The 22,572-nt window shown below is 42.7% G+C and overlaps 1 protein-coding gene across 1 annotated transcript in view; it reads left to right on the forward strand.

The window, feature by feature from the left end:
- The window catches only part of LOC139410251 (solute carrier family 1 member 7b), a 106,182-nt gene that overhangs the window by 73,558 nt on the left and 10,052 nt on the right, over positions 1–22,572 (forward strand). The window contains exons 4-8 of the mRNA XM_071155723.1: positions 14,742–14,784; positions 14,977–15,211; positions 15,585–15,684; positions 16,015–16,248; positions 20,593–20,787. Of these exons, the coding sequence (XP_071011824.1) occupies positions 14,742–14,784; positions 14,977–15,211; positions 15,585–15,684; positions 16,015–16,248; positions 20,593–20,787 (807 nt within the window). The remainder of the gene's footprint in view (positions 1–14,741; positions 14,785–14,976; positions 15,212–15,584; positions 15,685–16,014; positions 16,249–20,592; positions 20,788–22,572) is intronic.

A 22,572-nucleotide genomic window follows, 5' to 3' on the forward strand; every position in this document is an offset into this window, starting at 1 on the left:
TTAACTACACTCTGCGGAATCGATATTCAGTAATGGTCAGCCAAGGTCATTAAATCAACTCTACGACATTTATCAAAAACCTCCCACGAAGGATTATCCAAAAAGGACTTCAAATCAAAAGTAGCCATCTTACACTACTTCACAAGAGCCAACGAAAATAGCAAACACTAATGCTACTTCAGCTATGACGCTCAACACTGAACTATACCACTACAACAATCTACATGAGCGGCATGGGTGTCAGTAAAGACAAATCCCGGATGAGCCCCCACTTATGTTACGAATCCCTTTTGGCCCAACAGTCTAGGGGGGATGGTAGTGAGACCCGTAACATAACTCATGTAAATTATAATAGTGACAAAGTAAAAGTGAACGAAATAACCACGACAACCGAAATAATACCGTCAAACTCAGGGTTTATTTCTAAACACACGGTAATGGGGGGAAGCAGGAAAAGGGGCTGAGCTGGACCCAAGGAAAGAAACAATAAGTATTCAAAACACCCCTAAGCTAGACTAGCCTATTTCAACAACAGCTAACTAACTAACCAAAAATACAGTGGGTGGTCCGCCCAGTTCTAACTAGTGTGTTTTAACAAAGTTTACCTACGGGTAGTGTATGCCCATGGGCGACTTGTCTTGGTTTCCCCTTTTCCCACCAGCAAACACCATAAGCAAAAACAATACTCACAGGAGATGAAAGTGATTTGGAGGTGCTCAAGCAAAAGAAGAGGTTAATTAATACACAAAGAGAGAGATCTACATACATGGCATTTACAAAGAGATTGTGCTACTGAAATCTATCAAGAATAGAGATCTACCAACATGGCATTACAAAGATTGAGCTCTCCTGAAATCTACAAATAACAGCGATCTACCAACATGGCATTACAAAGATTAAGCTCTCCTGAAATCTACCAAGAACAGCTATCTACCAACATGGCATTACAAAGATTGAGCTCTCCTGAAATCTACAAATAACAGCGATCTACCAACATGGCATTACAAAGATTGAGCTCTCCTGAAATCTACCAAGAACAGCTATCTACCAACATGGCATTACAAAGATTGAGCTCTTGAACAAACAAATGATGGGGTTTTTAAACCATGGGGAAGGAACTGTGATAGGGTAGGAAACAGGAGGAGGTGTGTCTTCTGATTGATGGGTTGATTGTTGACTGATTGGGGAGTGATGATTTTCACCTGTGAGGGGAGAATGAGAGAAAAGAAACACACACACACACAGGATACACACACAGGATAACTGTATCCGTAACAAAACCAAAATATAACTTTTTGGTAAAAACATTCTCGTCGTGTTTGGAGGACATAGAATGCTGAGTTGCATCCAAAGAACACCATACCTACTGTGAAGTACGGGGGGGGAAACATCATGCTTTGGGGCTGTTTTTCTGCAAAGGGACCAGGACGACTGATCCGTGTAAAGGAAAGAATGAGTGGGGCCATGTATCGTGAGATTTTGAGTGAAAACCTCCTTCCTTCAGCAAGGGCATTGAAGATGAAATGTGGCTATGTCTTTCAGCATGACAATGATCCCAAACATTTCAAGGTCCTGGAGTGGCCTAACCAGTCTCCAGATCTCAACCCCATAGAAAATCTTTGGAGGGAGTTGAAACTCTGTGTTGCCCAGCAACAGCCCCAAAACATCACTGCTGTAGAGGAGATCTGCATGGAGGAATGTGCCAAAATACCAGCAACAGTGTGTGAAAACCTTGTGAAGACTTACAGAAAACGTTTGACCTCTGTCATTGACAACAAAGGGTATATAACAAAGTATTGATATAAACTTTTGTTATTGACCAAATACTTATTTTCCACCATAATTTGCAAATAAATTCATTAAAAATCTTACAATGTGATTTTCTGGATTTTTTTTCTCATTTTGTCTGTCATAGTTGAAGTATAACTATGATGAAAATGACAGGCCTCTCTCATCTTTTTAAGTGGGAGAACTTGCACAATTGGTGGCTGACTAAATACTTTTTTGCCCCACTGTACATATAGGTAGAGGTAAAGTGACTGTGCATAAATAATAAACAGAGAGTAGCAGCAGTGTAAAAATGGGGGTGGAGGAGTCAAAAAGCCTGGGTAGTCATTTGATTAGCTGTCCAGGAGTCTTATGGCTTGGGGGTAGAAGCTGTTAAGAAGCCTTTTGGACCTAGACTTGGCGCTCCGGTAACGCTTGCCGTGCGGTAGCACAGAGAACAGTCTATAGAGGTCCTGGATGAAAGGAAGGTTGGCCCCAGTGATGTACTGGGCCGTATACATTACCCTCTGTACTGCCTTGCTGTTGGAGGCCGAGCAGTTGTCATACCAGGCAGTGATGCAACCAGTCAGGAATATCTCGATGGTGCAGCTGTAGAACTTTTTGAGGATCTGAGGACCCATGTCAAATCTTTTAAATCTCCTGAGGGGGAATAGATTTTGTCGTGCCCTCTTCACGACTGTCTTGGTGTGCTTGGACCATGATAGTTTGTTGATGATGTGGACACCAAGGTCCTTGAAGCTCTCAACCTCCTCCACTGCAGCCCCTTCAATGAGAATGGGGGCGTGCTCGGCCCTCCTTTTCCTGTAGTCCACAATCATCTCCTTTGTCTTGATCACTTTGAGGGAGAGGTTGTTATCCTGGCACCACACTGATAGGTCTCTGACCTCTACGCTGTCGTTGTCGGTGATCAGGCCTACAACTGTTGTGTCGTCAGCAAACTTAATGATGGTGTTGGAGTGGTGCTTGGCCATGCAGTCATGGGTGAACAGGGAGTACAGGAGGGGACTGAGCACGCACCCCTGAGGGGCCCTCGCATTGAGGATCAGTGTGGCAGATCTGTTGTTACCTACTCTTACCACCTGGTGGCAGCCTGTCAGGAAGTCCAGGATCCAGTTGCAGAGGGTGGTGTTTAATCCCAGGGTCCTTAGCTTTGGGATGAGCTTTGAAGGCACTGTGGTGTTGAACGCTGAGCTGTAGTCAATGAACAGCATTCTCACGTAGGTGTTCCTTTTGTCAAGGTTGAAAAGGGCAGTGTGGAGTGCAACAGAGATTGCATCATCTGTGGATCTGTTGGGGCAGTATACAAATTGGAGTGGATCTAGGGTATCCGGGTTGATGGTGTTGATGTGACCCATGACCAGCCTTCAAAGCACTTCATGGCTACAGACGTGACTGCTACGGGTCGATAGTCTTTTAGGCAGGTTACCTTAGTGTTCTTGGGCACAGGTGGTCTGCTTGAAACATGTTGGTATTACAGACTCGGTCAGGGATAGGTTGAAAATGTCAGTGAAGTAATTTGCCAGTTGGTCAGCGCATGCTCAGAGTACACATCCTGGTAATCTGTCTGGCCCTGCGGCCTTGTGAATGTTGACCGCTCTCCATCGGCTATGGAGAGCATGATCACACAGTCGTCCAGAACAGCTGGTGCTCTCATGCATGCTTCAGTGTTGCTTGCCTCGAAGTGAGCATAGAAGTAATTTAGCTCATCTGGTAGGCTCGTTTCACTCGCAGCTGTGATTCCCTTTGAAGTCCGTAATAGTTTGCAAGCCCTGCCACATCCAATGAGCGTCGTAACCGGTGTAGTACGATTCGATCTTAGTCCTGTATTGATGCTTTACCTGTTTGATGGTTCGTCGGAGGGCATAGCGGATTTCTCATAAGCGTCCGGGTTAGAGTCCCGCTCTTTGAAAGCAGCAGCTCTACTGTTTAGCTCAGTGCAGAAGTTGCCTATAATTCATGGCTTCTGGTTGGGGTATGTACGTATGGTCACTTTAGGGACGACGTCATCAATGCACTTATTGGTGAAGACAGTGACTGATGTGGTGTACTCCTCAATGCAATCGAGAAGAATCCCGGAACATATTCCAGTCTGTGCTAGCAGAACAGTCCTGTAGCTTAGCATCTATGTCATCTGACCACCTCCGAATTGAGCGAGTCACTGGTACTTCCTGCTTTAGTGTTTGCTTGTAAACAGGAATCAGGAGGATAGAGTTATGGTCAGATTTGCCAATTATTTATTTTTTATTTTTTTATTTCACCTTTATTTAACCAGGTAGGCTGGTTGAGAACAAGTTCTCATTTACAACTGCGACCTGGCCAAGATAAAGCAAAGCAGTGCGACACAAACAACAACACAGAGTTATACATGGAATAAACAAACATACAGTCAATAACACAATAGAAAAAGTATACAGTGCCTTGCAAAAGTATTCGGCCCCCTTGAACTTTGCGACCTTTTGCCACATTTCAGGCTTCAAACATAAAGATATAAAACTGTATTTTTTTGTGAAGAATCAACAACAAGTGGGACACAATCATGAAGTGGAACGACATTTATTGGATATTTCAAACTTTTTTAACAAATCAAAAACTGAAAAATTGGGCGTGCAAAATTATTCAGCCCCCTTAAGTTAATACTTTGTAGCGCCACCTTTTGCTGCGATTACAGCTGGAAGTCGCTTGGGGTATGTCTCTATCAGTTTTGCACATCGAGAGACTGACATTTTTTCCCATTCCTCCTTGCAAAACAGCTCGAGCTCAGTGAGGTTGGATGGAGAGCATTTGTGAACAGCAGTTTTCAGTTCTTTCCACAGATTCTCGATTGGATTCAGGTCTGGACTTTGACTTGGCCATTCTAACACCTGGATATGTTTATTTTTGAACCATTCCATTGTAGATTTTGCTTTATGTTTTGGATCATTGTCTTGTTGGAAGACAAATCTCCGTCCCAGTCTCAGGTCTTTTGCAGACTCCATCAGGTTTTCTTTTAGAATGGTCCTGTATTTGGCTCCATCCATCTTCCCATCAATTTTAACCATCTTCCCTGTCCCTGCTGAATAAAAGCAGGCCCAAACCATGATGCTGCCACCACCATGTTTGACAGTGGGGATGGTGTGTTCAGCTGTGTTGCTTTTACGCCAAACATGACGTTTTGCATTGTTGCCAAAAAGTTCAATTTGGTTTCATCTGACCAGAGCACCTTCTTCCACGTTTGGTGTGTCTCCCAGGTGGCTTGTGGCAAACTTTAAACGACACTTTTTATGGATATCTTTAAGAAATGGCTTTCTTCTTGCCACTCTTCCATAAAGGCCAGATTTGTGCAATATACGACTGATTGTTGTCCTATGGACAGAGTCTCCCACCTCAGCTGTAGATCTCTGCAGTTCATCCAGAGTGATCATGGGCCTCTTGGCTGCATCTCTGATCAGTCTTCTCCTTGTATGAGCTGAAAGTTTAGAGGGACGGCCAGGTCTTGGTAGATTTGCAGTGGTCTGATTCTCCTTCCATTTCAATATTATCGCTTGCACAGTGCTCCTTGGGATGTTTAAAGCTTGGGAAATCTTTTTGTATCCATATCCGGCTTTAAACTTCTTCACTATCACAGTGCAGGTGCATTTATACGGAGACTTGATTACACACAGGTGGATTGTATTTATCATCATTAGTCATTTAGGTCAACATTGGATCATTCAGAGATCCTCACTGAACTTCTGGAGAGAGTTTGCTGCACTGAAAGTAAAGGGGCTGAATAATTTTGCACGCCCAATTTTTCAGTTTTTGATTTGTTAAAAGAGTTTGAAATATCCAATAAATGTCGTTCCACTTCATGATTGTGTCCCACTTGTTGTTGATTCTTCACAAAAAAATACAGTTTTATATCTTTATGTTTGAAGCCTGAAATGTGGCAAAAGGTTGCAAAGTTCAAGGGGGCCGAATACTTTTGCAAGGCACTGTATATGCAGTGTATGCAAATTAGGTGAGTTAAGGGAGTAAATAGGCCATAGTGGCGAAATAATTACAATTTAGCAACTAAACACTGTGGAGAAGATAGATGTGCAGAAGATGAATGTGCAAGTAGAGAAACTGGGGAGCAAAGGAGCAAAAAAAATAACAGTATGGGGATGAGGTAGTTGATTGGGCTGTTAACAGATGGGCTATGTACAGGTGCAGTGGTCTGTGAGCTGCTCTGACAGCTGGTGCTTAAAGTTAGTGAGGGAGATATGAGTCTCCAGCTTCAGTGATTTTTACAGTTCCTTCCAGTCAGTGGCAGCAGAGAACTGTAACGAAAGGTGACCAAAGGAGGAATTGGCATTGGGGGTGACCAGTGAAATATGCCTGCTGGAGCGCGTGCTACTTGTGGGTGCTGCAATGGTGACCAGTGAACTGAGATAGGTGGGGATTTACCTAGCAAAGACTTATAGTTGACCTGGAGCCAGTGGGTTTGGATACGAATATGAAGCAAGGGCCAGCCAACGAGAGCATACAGGTCACATTCGTGGGTGGTATATGGGGCTTTGGTAACAAAATGGATGCCACTGTGATAGACTGCATCCAATTTGCTGAGTAGCGTGTTGGAGGCTATTTTGTAAATGACATCGCCAAAGTCAAGGATCGTTAGGATGGTCAGTTTTACAAGGGTTTGTTTGGCAGCATGAGTGAAGGATGTTTTTTTGCGAAATAGGAAGCCAATTCTACATTTAATTTTGGATTGGAGATGCTTAATGTGAATCTTGAAGGAGAGTTTACAGTCTAACCTGACACCTAGGTATTTGTAGATGTCCACATGTTCTAGGTCAGAACCGTCCAGAGTAGTGATGCTGGACGGGCAGGCAGGTGCTGGCAGCGAACGGTTGAAGAGCTTAACTTGCATTTAAGAGCGGTTGGAAGCCACGGAAGGAGTTGGTATGGTATGGTATTGCAGCTCGTATGGAGGTTAGTTAACACAGTGTCCAAAGAAGGGCCAGAAGTATACAGAATGGTATCGTCTGCGTAGAGGTGGATCAGAGAATCACCAGCAGCAAGAGCGACGTCATTGATGTATACTGAGAAAAGAGTCAGCCCGAGAATTCAACCCTTTTGCAACCCCATAGAGACTGCCAGAGGTCAGGACAACAGGCCCTCCAATTTGACACACTGAACTCTGTCTGAGAAGTAGTTGGTAAACCAGGCGAGGCAGTCATTTGAGAAACCAAGGCTGTTGAGTCTGCTGATAAGAATGTGGTGATTGACAGAGTCGAAAGCCTTGACCAGGTCGATGAATAGAGCTGCACAGAATTGTCTATTATTGATGGAGGTTATGATATCGTTTAGAACCTTGAGCGCGGCTGAGGTGCACCCATGACCAGCTCGGAAACCAGATTGCATAGCGGAGAAGGTGTGGTGGGATTCGAAATGGTCGGTGATCTGATTGTTAACTCGGCTTTCGAATACCTTGGAATACCTTGGATGACCGCAGCAATTTTCCAATGTTTGGGGATCTCAGACGATACAAAAGAGAGGTTGAACAGGCTAGGGTTGCAACAATGACGGCTGATCATTTTAGAAGAGAGGGTCCAGATTGTCTAGCCCTGCTGATTTGTAGGGGTCCAGATTTTACACCTCTTTCAGAACATCAGCAATCTGGATTTGGGTGAAGGAGAAATGGGGAGGCTTGGGCAAGTTGCTGTGAGGGGTGCAGGGCTGTTGACTGGGGTAGGGGTTGCCAAGTGGAAAGCATGGCCAGCCATAGAAAAATGCTTTTTGAAATTCTCAATTATCGTGGATTTATCGGTGGTGACAGTGTTTCCTAGCCTCAGTGCAGTGGGCAGCTGGGAGGAGGTGCTCTTATTCTCCATGGACATTTTGGACTTTGTGCTGCAGGATGCAAATTTCTGTTTGATAAAGCTAGCCTTTGCTTTCCAAACTGCCTGTGTATAATGGTTCCTAACTTCCCTGAAAGTTGCATATCGTGAGGGCTATTCAATGCTAATTCAGTATGCCACAGGATGTTTTTGTGCTGGTCAAGGGCAGTCAGGTCTGGAGTGGTCCTAATTTTTTTGAATGGGGCATGCTTATTTAAGATTGTGAGGAAAGCACTTTTAAAGAATAACCAGGCATCTTCTACTGACAGAATGAGGTCAATATCCTTCCAGGATACCCGGGCCAGGTCAATTAGAATGGCCTGCTCACTGAAGTGTTTTAGGGAGCATTTGACAGTGATGAGGTGTGGTCGTTTGACCGCAGACCCATTATGGACGCAAGCAATGAGGCAGTTATCGCTGAGATCCTGGATGAAGACAGCAGAGGTGTATTTGGAGGGCAGGTTGGTTAGGATGATATCTATGAGGGTGCCTGTGTTTATGGATTTGTGGTTGTACCTGGTGGGTTCATTGATAATTTGTGTGAGATTGAGGGCATCAAGCTTAGATTGTAGGAGGGCCAGGGTGTTAAGCATGTCCTAGTTTAGGTCACATAACAGCACGAGCTCTGTAGATAGATGGGGGGCAATCAATTCACACATGGTGTCCAGGGCACAGCTGGGGGCAGAAAGTGGTCAATTGCAAGCGGCAACGGTGAGAGACTTGTTTCTGGAAAGGTGTATTTTTAAAAGTAGAATCTCAAATTGTTTGGGCACAGACCTGGATAGTAAGACAGATCTCTGCAGGCTATCTCTGCAGTAAATTGCAATTCTGCACCCTTTGGCAGTTCTATCTAATGTTACAGTTAGGGATGGAAGTTTCACGGTTTTTGGTGGCCTTCCTAAGCCAGGACTCAGACACGGCTAGGAGTGCGAGGGAGAGCATTGTGGAGGGCAAGGGAGAGCTTTGTACCCATCTGTGTGTGTGGAGTAAAGGTTGTCTAGAGTTTTTCTCCTCTGGTTGCACATAGGGCGGCAGGGTAGCCTAGTGGTTAGATCGTTGGACTAGTAACCGGAAGGTTGCAAGTTCAAGCTGACAAGGTACAAATCTGTTGTTCTTTCCCTGAACAGGCAGTTAACCCACTGTTCCTAGGCTGTCATTGAAAATAAGAATTTGTTCTTAACTGACTTGCCTAGTTAAATAAAGGTAACATGCTGGTAGAAATGAGGTAAAACAGATTTAAGTTTCCCTGCATTAAAGCCGTCGCCCACTAGGAGCACCGCCTCTGGATGAGCATTTGCTTTTGATGTCATACAGCTTGTTGAGTGTGGTCTTAGTGCCAGCATCGGTTTGTGGTGGTAAATAGACAGCTACGAAAAATATACATGAAAACTCTCTTGGTAAATAGTGGGGTCTAATAGTGTGGTCTACAGCTCTACCACAGGCAAGCAGACCACACTATTAGACCCCACTATGAGGTTTTTCAAATGGACCTCCTTTAGCCCCTGTGTTTACTATTGTTTGCCTTTGTATGTGTGCTTTATGTGAGCGCCATCATGTCTGAACATTCCATCTGACTGAATGGAAGCTGCAGAAAGAGTGTACACTTTGTGTTTTAGTGTTTGAGCTGAGAGGGCTGAGAGGTTCCAGATACACTGCCTGTTTGGCAGTCTCACACTCACTCACTCACTCACTCACTCACTCACTCACTCACTCACTCACTCACTCACTCACTCACTCACTCACTCACTCACACACACACACACACACACACACACACACACACACACACACACACACACACACACACACACACACACACACACACACACACACACACACACACACGTACACACGTACACACACACACACACACACACACACACACACACACACACACACACACACACACACACACACAGAGAGAGAGAGAGACAGACATGCACGCACGCACACTCTCTCTCTCTCTTTCTCTCTCACACACACACACACACACACACACACACACACTCACACACACACACACACACACACACGTATGAGTGGAGCTGAAAGATACAATATGAATCATGGACATTCTATTCACACCAAAACACCTGGAGCCTCTGTCCCATTTTTGTGTCCTTCTGGGCTTTTGACAGGAAAATTGACAAATATTTGAATGGTATTTCATTGTGATATGTGTATTCTCTCTCTGTCTCTGTTTGAGATGTTTTCAGAAAGTTGATCTGTTGCCCTGCTCAGTGAGAAGTTAGAATTACTTACCCAACGGGAACAGACGTCATTTCAACGTCTAGTTTTAATTTACATTTGGTTGAGTTATCAACTAACATGAATTCAACATGAAATCAACAAAAAATGTCACCATGTCATTGAACTTAAAATACTAAATTCCCTTCTGTTAATAATTTTTTGCAAATCCAGTGAGTTTTCCACGTTGATTCAACGTCATCGCATGTCATTTTTTTACTTGAAATTACGTGGATTTAACCAGGTTTTGGCCGGTGGGTAGTTTACAAAAAGTTAAGATAGTTTGTAGGTAAGAGACGATTTTATGTCAACATAATAAAATAATGGTATGTTTTAATGTTATCAGGTCGACCACTTCAACTATTTAAATGAAAACGTCATTGTTAAGACAGTCACAACAACAAAAGCTGAGGAAAGTTAATGTTCTTTACAATAGTTCAAAGGGTCAACAATTTTTAACTGAACATCCTGACTTTCAATGGCATAACGAAATATTAGCTGAAAACCTTCTTAAGAGGTTACTTTCACAATGCAGTACATTGTATTTTGAAAGAAACATTTATATAACCACAAGGTTATACCGTAGGCTTTTTGTTCATCCAACACAACAGAGCAGGAGCTGTACAGAAGATGAAGGCCTATTTCTCCCACTCAGAAGAAACTACAGTACATGTGTTGGATGTTAACCCTTTCCCATTGGTTTTTTTACTAATGGCTGTGCTGTAGATAATCACAAAAAAAACAGTTCCTGAAGTTCATGTCATTTAATTGTATGACAATTCTTATGGCTGTTTTTCACACAGCAAATGCTGGCTTCTGTGAAAAGTGCATGAGGTTTTAAAGAGTCACGTGTCGTGTCTTTATTATCATTAAATTGAAGACATAGTTTTTATCAAAGATTCTCTGTAATTAGTATTACGCGATTAGACTGATTAATTATGTAACTGTAATTAACTAGGAAGTCGGGGGCACCAAGGAAAATATTCAGATTACAAGGTTATCATTTCCTAAAATAACTTTTCAGATATTTTATCTGATCAATTGGTCATCGAATTAATGAATTATTTACTTTACCTCACTTTAGTCTCTTTCCAAACATCGTAAATTGTTGGTTATCTGCAGGAACCCAGTCTTCACTATGAGTCATCCATACATCAATTGTCCTAAATAATTGGTTTATTACTAACTAAGTAATTCACAAAAATGCATAAACAAACAAACAAACAGGGTAAATGTGGTTACAAGAAATGATAGGAGAATGTGCCCTAGTGGGCTAAACCGGCATCGCGGCTTGGTGGACAAAAGGGGAAGTGGGGGTCGACTAAGAAGTCACTACCGAGTGATAATTATAACAATTAAAATGTTAATCCTTTGCACATGAACGCTCACTCATTCGGGAACAATTGCAATCAATATATATATTTATGCTCAGTGTGTCGTCTTGATCGCTGGTGAAAAGTTTGTTTCTGTTGGAGAGTTTCGTCCTCTCTCTCTCTCTCTCTCTCTCTCTCTCTCTCTCTCTCTCTCTCTCTCTCTCTCTCTCTCTCTCTCTCTCTCTCTCTCTCTCTGTCTTGGTTAGAGGGGATAGTTCAGAGTGACATTCATTCATTTTGTTATAGAATCGGCGGTTTCGGCGGTTGTCGTTCTTCACGTTCAATGATACCGAATTCCTAACTGCAGACTAGTAATTAATATCAAAGACTTGTTCTTATTCTGTCGGTATTGATAGTCTAAGAGTTTAACCACGTGGTGTGGTTAAAAGATTCAGCAATGGTCTACAACCTTTGTCCCCTCCTAATGGAGAAAAACATGGTCTGATGATTATTTCTCAAAGTTGGGTTTTATTTGGAATTTCAGAAAAGGGCTGTCCCAGGATGCCTGACCCTAACTGGGCCCAGGGGCGGTCCTCTGATTTAGTTAACTCCAATTCCCTTTTTGAGTTTTCCTTCATTAAACAGTCCAAAATCACGTTGTAAAATTGTGTAAACAGTATCATACTCACTCATTCATCTTATACAACAATTAGATGTAAACCTCATATCTGAGGCTATTATATAAACAGCGTTATGTTAATGTGGCCACACCGTCTCCCATGAGCTTCCCCAAGTTGTAACAAACGGACCAGTTCGTAGCTGGATTCTTCACCGATCTTTTATACTTTCTCCGGAACATGAAATTTGTTCGTACCTCAAGTTCTGTGAGGTGGAAGGAATTCCTTTGTTCTCTATGAAAATGTACTCCCTCTATACTGTGTGTCCATGAGGAGATCCTCAGGAATTTACGACGTCTCTCTGGCCACAGCAGCCTAGTTGAAGGAGGAAAGGAGGCAACGTCATGACACACCCAACGTCATGACACACCCAAAGAGGCAACGTCATGAAGAATCCAGTGAAGAATCCAGTTACAAACTGGTCCGTTTGTTACAACTTGGGGATGCTTCTTTACACAAGTATGGACTAAATAAACCTTTATAAAAATAATTGTGCAATATCATGTAGTTTTGTGATTGACATTGAACAGATAAAACAAAATGACTTAATAAGGTTTTTTGTATATTTTTATATGTATACAGTACCAGTCAAAAGTTTGGACATGCCTACTCATTCAAGGGTTTTTCTTTATTTTCACTATTTCTACATTGTAGAATAATAATGAAGACATCAAAACTATGAAATAACACAAATGGAATGATGTAGTAACCAAGAAAGTGTTAAACAAATGTAAATATATTTTATATTTGCGATTCTTCAAAGTAGCCACCCTTTGCCTTGATTGCAGCTTTGCACACTCTTGGCATTCTCTCAACCAGCTTCGCGAGGTAGTCACCTGGAATGCATTTCAATTAACAGGTGTGCCTTGTTAAAAGTTCATTTGTGGGGTTTTCTGAGCCAACCATTTGTGTTGTGACATGGTATGGGTGGTATACAGAAGAGAGCCCTATTTGGTAAAAGACCAAGTCCATATTATGGCAAGAACACCTCAAATAAGCAAAGAGAAATGACATCATTACTTTAAGACATGAAGGTCAGTCAATGCGGAACATTTTAAGAACTTTGAAAGTTTATTCAAGTGCAGTCGCAAAAACTATCAAGCACTATGATGAAACTGGCTCTCATGAGGACCGCCAAAGGAAAGGAAGACCCAGAGTTACCTCTGCTGCAGAGGATAAGTTCATTAGAGTTAACAGCACCTCAGATTGCAGCCCAAATAAATGCTTCACAGAGTTCAAGTAACAGACACATCTCAACATCAAATGTTCAGAGGAGATTGTGTGAATCAGGCCTTCATGGTCAAATTGCTGCAAAACCTCTACTAAAGGACACCAATAAGAAGAAGAGACTTGCTTGGGCCAAGAAGCACGAGCAATGGACATTAGACCGGTGGAAATCTGTCCTTTGGTCTGATGAGTCCAAATTTTTGATTTTCAGTTCCAACAGCCGTGGATTTGTGAGACGCAGAGTAGATGAACGGATGATCTTCGCATGTGTGGTTCCCGTCGTGAAGCATGAAGGAGGAAGTGTGATGGTTTGGGGGGTGTTTTGCTGGTGATACTATCTGTGATTTATTTTGAATTCAAGAAACACTTAACCAGCATTGCTACAACAGCATTCTGAAGTGATACGCCATCCCATCTGGTTTGCGCTTAGTGGGACTGTCATTTGTTTTTCAACAGGACAATGACCCAAACACACCTCCAGGCTGTGAAAGGGTTATTTGATCAAGAATGAGAGTGATGGAGTGCTGCATCAGATGACCTGGCCTCCACAATCACCCAAACTCAACCCAATTGAGATGGTTTGGGATGAGTTGGACCGCAGAGTGAAGGAAAAGCCACCAACAAGTGCTCAGCATATGTGGGAACTCCTTCAAGACTGTTGGAAAAGCATTCCAGGTGAATCTGCTTGAGAGAATGCCAAGAGTGTGCAAATCTATTGTCAAGGCAAAGGGTGGCTACTTTGAAGAATCTCAAATAAAATACATTTTAATTTGTTTAACACTTTCTTGGTTATAAAATTATTCCATATGTGTTATTTGATGGATTCAATAGATCCACAGACGGTGCAATCGTTATCATCCAGAAGACGAGGTCAGTACAGGTGTATCAAAGATGAGACTGAAAAACAGCTTCTATATAAAGGCCATCAGACTGTTAAATTGCCATCACTAACCAGCTTCCACCCGGTTACGCAACCCTGCACCTTAGATGCTGCTGCCCTATGTACATAGACTTGGAATCCTAGCCACTTTAATAATGGAACACTAGTCACTTTAGTGATGTACAAATAATGTTTGCATACTGCTTCAATCATCACATACAGTGCCATAGCCAGAAATCTTGCTTGTTTGTAGGTGACCAAATACTTATTTTTCACCATAATTTGCAAATAAATTCATAAAAAAATCCTACAATGTGATTTTCTGGATTTTTTTCCTCATTTTGTCTGTTATAGTTGAAGTGTACCTATGATGAAAATTACCGACCTCTCTCATATTTTTAAGTGGGAGAACTTGCACAATTGGTGGCTGACTAAATACTTTTTTGCCCCACTGTATATATTTATACTGTATTCTATTCTACTGTATTTTAGTCAAAGACACTATCTAATATATATATATTTCTTAATTCCTTTCTTTTACTTTTAGATTTGTGTGTATTGTTGTGAATTGTTAGATACTACTGCACTGTTGGAGCTAGGAACACACGCATTTCGCTACACCCGCAATAACGTCTTCTAAATATGTGCATGTGACCAGTAACATTTGATTTCTCTAAATAGTAATAAAAATAAAGAAAAACCCTTGAATGAGAAGGTGTGTCCAAACTTTTGACTGGTACTGTATATTTTTGTTCTCTTTCCCTTCCAGCAACATGTTTCCAGCTAACTTAGTTCAAGCCACTTTTCAACAGGTGAGTCCCTTTAAATCATACGCTTTCCTGTAGGACTTCACGCTCTGTGTGTTCAAATTGGATTCAGTTCTCAGTGTTTTGATTATTTAACATCTATTGAGTTCAAGTTTCTTTCTCTGTCGTCTAATTAAGGAAGTAAACCATGAATAATCTTTAATCGTCCCTGTTCTCTGCTCTACTTCATATGAACAGTACCGGACAAGAAGTGTTCCCATTATGAAAACGCCAAAGGCCACAGTGAGTCAGAGCCTATCAGAGTCCACCACAAGGCGAGCACTCATATACGGTATCCAGGACGACAACGGAACAGAGCTCCAGAACTTCTCCTTGGACCTGACTCCTCCCCCAGACGTATACTTCAAAACGTTACCGGGAACCAGTGACGGAATGAACGTCCTTGGAATCGTCATCTTCTCAGCCACTATGGGTAATAAACAAACACACACATTATTTTAAATTTCATTCATTTAGCAGACACTCTTATGCAGAGCAACTTAGGGAGTGCATAGATTTTCATGCTTTGTTTTTCATCCATACTGGGCCACCTTGGGAATCAAACCCACAACCCTCGCATTATAAGCGCCATGCTCTACCAACTGAGCCACTCTGTCTTCATCGCTATTATTTATGACATTTCCTGAAATCTTTTGCTTACATTACGTTGTTGTTTTTGTATTTGACCAAGTTCAGATGTCAAGCAAGGCCTAAATCACTGTCGGCAGAAATTAGCATGTCTAGTGATATGTACTATGTGAGCAGCGTCCTGTCCTGCATCACTGACATGCTGTTTATTTTGACAGGTATAATGCTGGGCAGGATGGGGCCTAACGGCAGCGCCTTGGTCAACTTCTGCCAGAGCCTGAACGAGGCTGTCCTGAAGATTGTTGCTATCGTCATCTGGTAAAGATTTGACTACACTATACAGCAACTAGGACATGGAGTTTTTCCAGACCATATGAAGTGATCCTTATCAGGAAAAACTCCAAGTCCTAACCGTAACACATACATGTGGAGACATCACAGACATTTCTACCTGCATTCATCACAGACAGACCATCACCCTAGGGTTGCATCTGAAATGGCAACCTATTTCTCTACGTAGTGCGCTACTGCCAAAATGAGTGCAGTAACTATGGAATAGTGTCCACGGAATAGTGTCCAGGATCCTTGTTACAAATTCTGTATGGCTGGGTGTATGACCTCTGACCCTGCTCCTCCTTTCCTGACTAGGTACTTCCCATTCGGCATCGTGTTCCTGGTGGCCGGTAAGATCCTGGAGATGAGTGATCCGTCGGCCATGGGTAAGAAGCTGGGTTTCTACGCTGTCACGGTGGTCTTTGGTCTGATCCTCCATGGGCTCTTCATCCTCCCGGCCATGTACTTCTTCATCACCAAGAAGAGCCCCATCGTCTACATCAGGGGCATCCTGCAGGCCCTGCTCATCGCCCTGGCAACATCCTCTAGGTAAACAACAACTCTGACCCGAACATTAACACTAGCCTTGACCCTTAACCCATCATGCGCATCAGTGGAATCCTGCAGGCCCTGCTCACCGCCCTGGAAACCTCATCCAGTTAAATAACAACAACAAACCTAACTCTGATCCTAGACCTAACCTTAGCCCTTACCCTAACCCCTTGTCTACATCTGGGGAATCCTGCAGGCGCTTCTCATCGCCCTGGCAACATCCTCCAGGTAAGGCACATTGCTGGGGAAACAGCCTCCTCATGAACATGTAACAGATGGGCATCTATAACCTCACTTGGTGGTGTGACTAGCTAAGACTGTTTCAGGATGGTCATTGTGTGTGTTTGGGAGGCAGAGGTCCTGGGTTCTAGTCTTGGTGTGAGTAGGAGAAAGTGGTACTGCTAAGCAACACATTGACATCAGACTCAGGGCATGTGCGGTGTAAAAAAGCCAATTTAACTAATTGCTTAATCAGTGTTATTTTGTGAGTTGAGTGGACTTCAAAAATACAATAATTTTAGCTTAATACATGTTAGTTTGTTTACTCAACAAACTCTGCTCGAATGAGTTGAATTTGAAGAAGCATGTTAAGTAAAATGACAAATCCCCGTTTGCTCAAAACCACTGAAAACCATGGCTATCATTACCATATTTACAGGCATGCTCTATACCAGGTTGATTTTCAGAATTGTTTGTTTTAATACCTGTGTTTTTGCATGTACATTTATTGGTTGATTAATCTTACGCTACACAAACATAAATAATAAGCATTTTTCTAAATGAATACAAACTGTTAGTTATTGGACTTATTGCACCCTTACTGATATGGCTGTTCCAGTTTATTTGATTTAGGTAGTCTCAATAAGTGATCTTCCCTACCCCGGCAATCATTCTCAATGCAGTTTGCGCGTGATTAAAAAGTTGGATATCCTGACTCAATAGGAATCACACATGACTTTGTGACTTGCAGGCTTGATGTGGCATGTAAACCAGGAGCTTCAGCCCCCTTTGTTAGGGTGAAAGTAGGCCCTCAAAGAAAGGCCTTATTACTGTATGTAATATATTGTCATAAATCTTTTTTTTTAAGATAACATATTCAGTTTGAGACTTACTTGGTGAAGGCTAGAGGACTGAAGGCCATTGGACACAACAACCATGTATGTTTCACTAACAAATGCAGTCATGGGTGGTAAGTAACTACAATTTACATGAAAGGCACACTGGTAAACATGCAAATAAAGGTAGAATAAATTCTAAATTTGGATTGGTCACTGAGTGTACAAAACATTAAGGACACCTGCTCTTTCCATGACATAGACTGACCAGGTGAAAGCTATGATCCCTCATTGATGTCACTTGTTAAATCCACTTCAATTAGTGTAGAAGAAGGGGAGGACCCAAGTTCAAGAAGGATTATTCAGCCTTGAGACAATTGAGACGTGGATTGTGTATGTGTGCCATTTAGAGGGTGAATGGGCAAGATAAAATATTGAAGTGCCTTTTTATGTTTTTATACAACTAGGTAAGTCAGTTAAGAACAAGTTCTTATTTACAATGACGGTCTACCCCTAGTCCCTATGGGACTCCCAATCACGGCTGGATGGGATAGAGCCTGGATTAGTGACGCCTCTTGCACTGAGATGCAGTACCTTAGACCGCTGCGACACCCGAGAGCCCTCTTTGAACAGGGTATGGTAGTAGGTGTCAGGTGCACTGGTTTGTGTCGAGAACTGCAAAGCAGCTGGGGTTTTCACGCTCAATAGTTTCCTGTGTGTATCAAGAATGGTCCCCCACCCAAAGGACATCCAGCCAACTTGACAAAACTGTGGGAAGCATTGGAGTCAACATGGGCCAGCATCCCTGTGGAATGCTTTCAACACCTTGTAGAGTCCATGCCCCGACTAATTGAGGCTATTCTTAGGGCAAAAGAGGGGGGTGCAACTCAATATTAGGAAGGTGGCCTTAATGTTTTGTACACTCAGTGTATGTTCACTCAACCTAACATTCAACTTGAGAATGTATGTTTGTTCAGCTATATAGTCCCAAATGTTGAGCAAACTCACAATCCTATTCCAGCTGGTTGCCTTACAATTGTAAGTAGAATCACCCTTTTTTTCCTCCAGTGTATATACTAGAGCTTCCTTTTATGTCACAAAAGGGGTGGGTTCCTATAGTGTGTTTGATGTAAGAAAGGCGCCAAACCGGAACAACAGTCAAGTACAGTACCCATTGCCTTGTTAACATTTCATAGGCACATTATGATAACCTAGCAACAGCCTTCAAATATGCCCTTCTTTAAAAATAAAGAGCCTGCTAATCAAAGCATGATAAAACATGACAATGAGGTAAAACGCCTTGGAGCATTCATGAATAGGCTAGAGGCTATATTGTGTTTAACTCCAAGGTTAATATCCTATTCATGTAATTAATTACACACATACCACACACACACACCATCCCAGATATTTCAGATACCACACATGTATGTTTCCAGAGTTGAAACACTTGTCAGACTGGGAGGGAGGGGGAAGGAGAGAGCAGGGAGAAGACAGGAGTGAGGAGTGAGGTGAGAGGAGGAAGGAGAGAGGAGAGGGAGGTGAGATGAGGGAGGTGAGAGGAGGAAGGAGAGAACAGGGAGAAGACAAGAGTGAGGAGGGAGATGAGAGGAGGGAGGAGGGAGGTGAGAGGAGGGATGAGGGGGTGAGGAGGAAGATGAGGAGAGAAGAGGGAGGGGAGAGGAGGGAGGAGAGAATATGGAGGGGGGAGGAGAGAAGAGGGAGGTAAAAGGAGAGAAAGGGCAGGAGGGAGGAGAGAAGAGGGAGGTGGGAGGTGAGAGGAGGGAGGAGAGAAGAGGGAGGTAGGAGGAGGGAGGTGAGATGTGGGAGGAGGGGGGGGGGGGGGGAGAGGGAGAGGGAGAGAGAGAGGGAGAGGGAGAGGGAGAGGGAGAGGGGGGTGGGAGGTGAGAGGAGGAAGGAGGGAGGAGGGAAAAGGGATGAGTGGGGAGGGAGGTGAGATGCGAGAGGAGGGGAGGAGGAGAGGAGGGGAGAGGGAGGTGAGAGAACGGAAGTGAGAGGAAGGGGGTGGGAGGATGGATGGAAGAGGAAGGAGGGGAGAAGAGGGGGGTGAAAGGAGGTATTTGGTATTTTATTAGGATGAAACATGAAACATGACATAATACAGAACATTAATAGACAAGAACAGCTCAAGGACATTTAAAAACAGCACACATAGCCTACATATCAATACATACACACAAACTATCTAGGTCAAATAGGGGAGAGGCGTTGTGCTGTGAGGTGTTGCTTTATCTGATTTTTGAAACCAGGTTTGCTGTTCATTTGAGCAATATGAGATGGAAGGGAGTTTCATGTAATAATGGCTCTATATAGTCCTGCATGCTTTCTTGAATTTGTTCTGGACCTGGGGACTGTGAAAAGACCCCGTGGCATGTCTGGTATGGTAGGTGTGTGTGTCAGATCTGTGTGTAAGTTGACTATGCAACCAATTTTGAATTTTCAACACATTAATGTTTCTTATAAAAAGAAGAAGGTATGCAGTCACTAAACTAGAGCCAGCAGGACTTGCTTTTTGGAGTGTGGTGTCAAAAAAAAGAGTATCTCTTTAGTAAGGACAGGTAGAACGGAGGTGAGAGGTGAGTGTTGGAGGAAACGGGAGCTATGTGTGTGTGTGTGTGTGTGTGTGTGTGTGTGTGTGTGTGTGTGTGTGTGTGTGTGTGTGTGTGTGTGTGTGTGTGTGTGTGTGTGTGTGTGTGTGTGTTTTGTGAGTGCACGTGTAACCTTCATGTCTGTCCACTGACAGGTTGAGCAGACAGACATCCAAAGAAGAAACAAACATTACATCTCAACTTGCTCTGTGCTCTGAGACTGGACATTTATGGAGAAGTAATTCTGCATGTTTCCTAAGTTTCATAAGGGGGTTATTTTGGAGTTAATCATGAAACTTAACAGATGCTGTAAATGCACCATCTGTTCTCCACAAAGCAGAATAAAGGTTCATAGTAATTGTTTGCTCTTCTAAGCTCTTTTAACATAATGAAGTACACATCTCTTTATATGTTGAAAAAAAAGAACTGGTGGTTATGTCGTATGGCAATAAAATGCACAAATAACCTGCCTCATGACTTTGCCACACTGCCCTCATCTTTAGCTCAATGATGTCTTGCTATATCTCTCCACAGCTCTGCCACACTGCCCTCATCTTTAGCTCTATGATGTCTTCCTATATCTCTCTACAGCTCTGCCACCTTCAACTTGGTGTTGTCTTCCTCCATCTCTCCCCAGCTCTAATGTTGTCCTCCTCTGTCTCTCTATTTCTCCCCAGCTCTGCAACGCTGCCTATCACCTTCAAGTGCCTCCTGGAGAACAACCACATCGACCGACGCATTATCCGCTTCGTGCTCCCCGTGGGTGCCACCATCAACATGGACGGGACGGCGCTCTACGAGGCCGTGGCTGCCATCTTCATTGCCCAGGTCAATAACTACGAGTTGGACTTTGGACAGATCATTACCATCAGGTAACAGGGAGAATTGGACAGCTTTTATAGTATAGGCTATCTTTTACAGAACCCTTTTAGCCTTTCTAGGGCAACAACATTCCGCTGAAAAGGCAGTGCGCGAAATTCAAAAATATTTTTGCGAAATATGTAACTTTCACACATTAACAAGTCCAATAAAGCAAATGAAAGATAAACATATTTTTAATCTACCCATCGTGTCCGATTTCAAAAATGCTTTACAGCTAAAGCACAACATATGATTATGTTAGGTCAGAGTCAAGTCACAAAAACACACAAGGCCATTTTCCAGCCAAAGATAGGAGTCACAAAAAGCAGAAATATAGATAAAATTAATCACTAACCTTTGATGATCAGCGTCAGATGACACTCATAGGACATCATGTTACACAATACATGTCGGTTTTGTTTGATAATGTGCATATTTATATCCAAAAATCTCAGTTTACATTGGCGCGTTACGTGCAGTAATGTTTTGATTCCAAAACATCCGGTGATTTTGCAGAAATACTCACAATAAACATTGATAAAAGATGCAAGTGTTATTCACAGAATTAAAGATAGACTTATCCTCTATTCAACCGCTGTGTCAGATTTCAAAAAAACGTTTTTTTAAAAAGCATAATCTAAGAACGGTGCTCAGAACCCAAAACAGCCAGAGGAATATCCGCCATTTTGGCGTCAACAGAAGCTAGAAAAAACACTAAAACACTATAAATATTCACTTGCCTTTGATGATCTTCATCAGAAGGCACTCCCAGGAATCCCAGTTTGACAATAAATTACTGATTTGTTCCATAAAGTTCCATAAAACCCATAATTTAGCCACTTGTTGTTAGCGTGTTCCGCCCAGTAATCCATCTTCATGAGGAGCAAGCACTTCGTCCAGACAAAAACTTGAAAAGTTCCGTTACAGGTCGTAGAAACATTTCAAACGATGTATGGAATCAATCTTTAGGATGTTTTTAAAATAAATCATCAATAAGCTTCCAACCGGAGAATTGCTATGTCTGTAGAAAAGCCATGGAACGAGAGCTAACTCAGTCGGGAGCGTGCGTCATGAGACCTTGGAACTCTGCCAGACCACTGACTCAAACAGCTCTCATGAGCCCCTCCTTTATAGTAGAATCCTCATTCAAGTTTCTAAAGACGGTTGACATCTAGTGGAAGCCGTAGGAAGTGCAACTGTATCCATATCCCACTGTGTATTCGGTAGGCTAAGCTTTGAAAAACTATAAACCTCAAATTTCCCACTTCCTGGTTGGATTTTTCTCAGGTTTTCGCCTGCCATATGAGTTCTGTTATACTCACAGACGTGGCGTGATCATAACAAGATACAGGAACTCAAGTCCTTTTGTTCACCTAACTTAGAATTCCTCACAATCAAATGACGACCGCATTATCTACCAAGAGAATTCTCTTCGATCATAATCACAGTCGTGTATATTCCCCCCCAAGCAGACACATTGACGGCCATGAAAGAACTTCATTCAACTATATGTAAACTGGAAACCACATATCCTGAGGCTGCATTTATTGAGCTGGGGATTTTAACAAGGCTAATTTGAAAACAAGGCTCCCTAAATTCTATCAGCATATCGATTGCGCAACCCGGGCTGGCAAAACCCTGGATCATTGTTATTCTAAATAAAAAAATGCATATAAGGCCCTCCCCTGCCCTCCTTTGGGAAAAGCTGACCACGACTCCATGTTGTTGCTCCCAGCCAATAGACAGAAACTAAAACAGGAAACACCCGCGCTCAGGTCTGTTCAACTCTGGTCTGA

This window comes from Oncorhynchus clarkii, chromosome 5, assembly GCF_045791955.1.
Source record: "Oncorhynchus clarkii lewisi isolate Uvic-CL-2024 chromosome 5, UVic_Ocla_1.0, whole genome shotgun sequence".
In the NCBI taxonomy this organism is placed as follows: domain Eukaryota; kingdom Metazoa; phylum Chordata; class Actinopteri; order Salmoniformes; family Salmonidae; genus Oncorhynchus; species Oncorhynchus clarkii.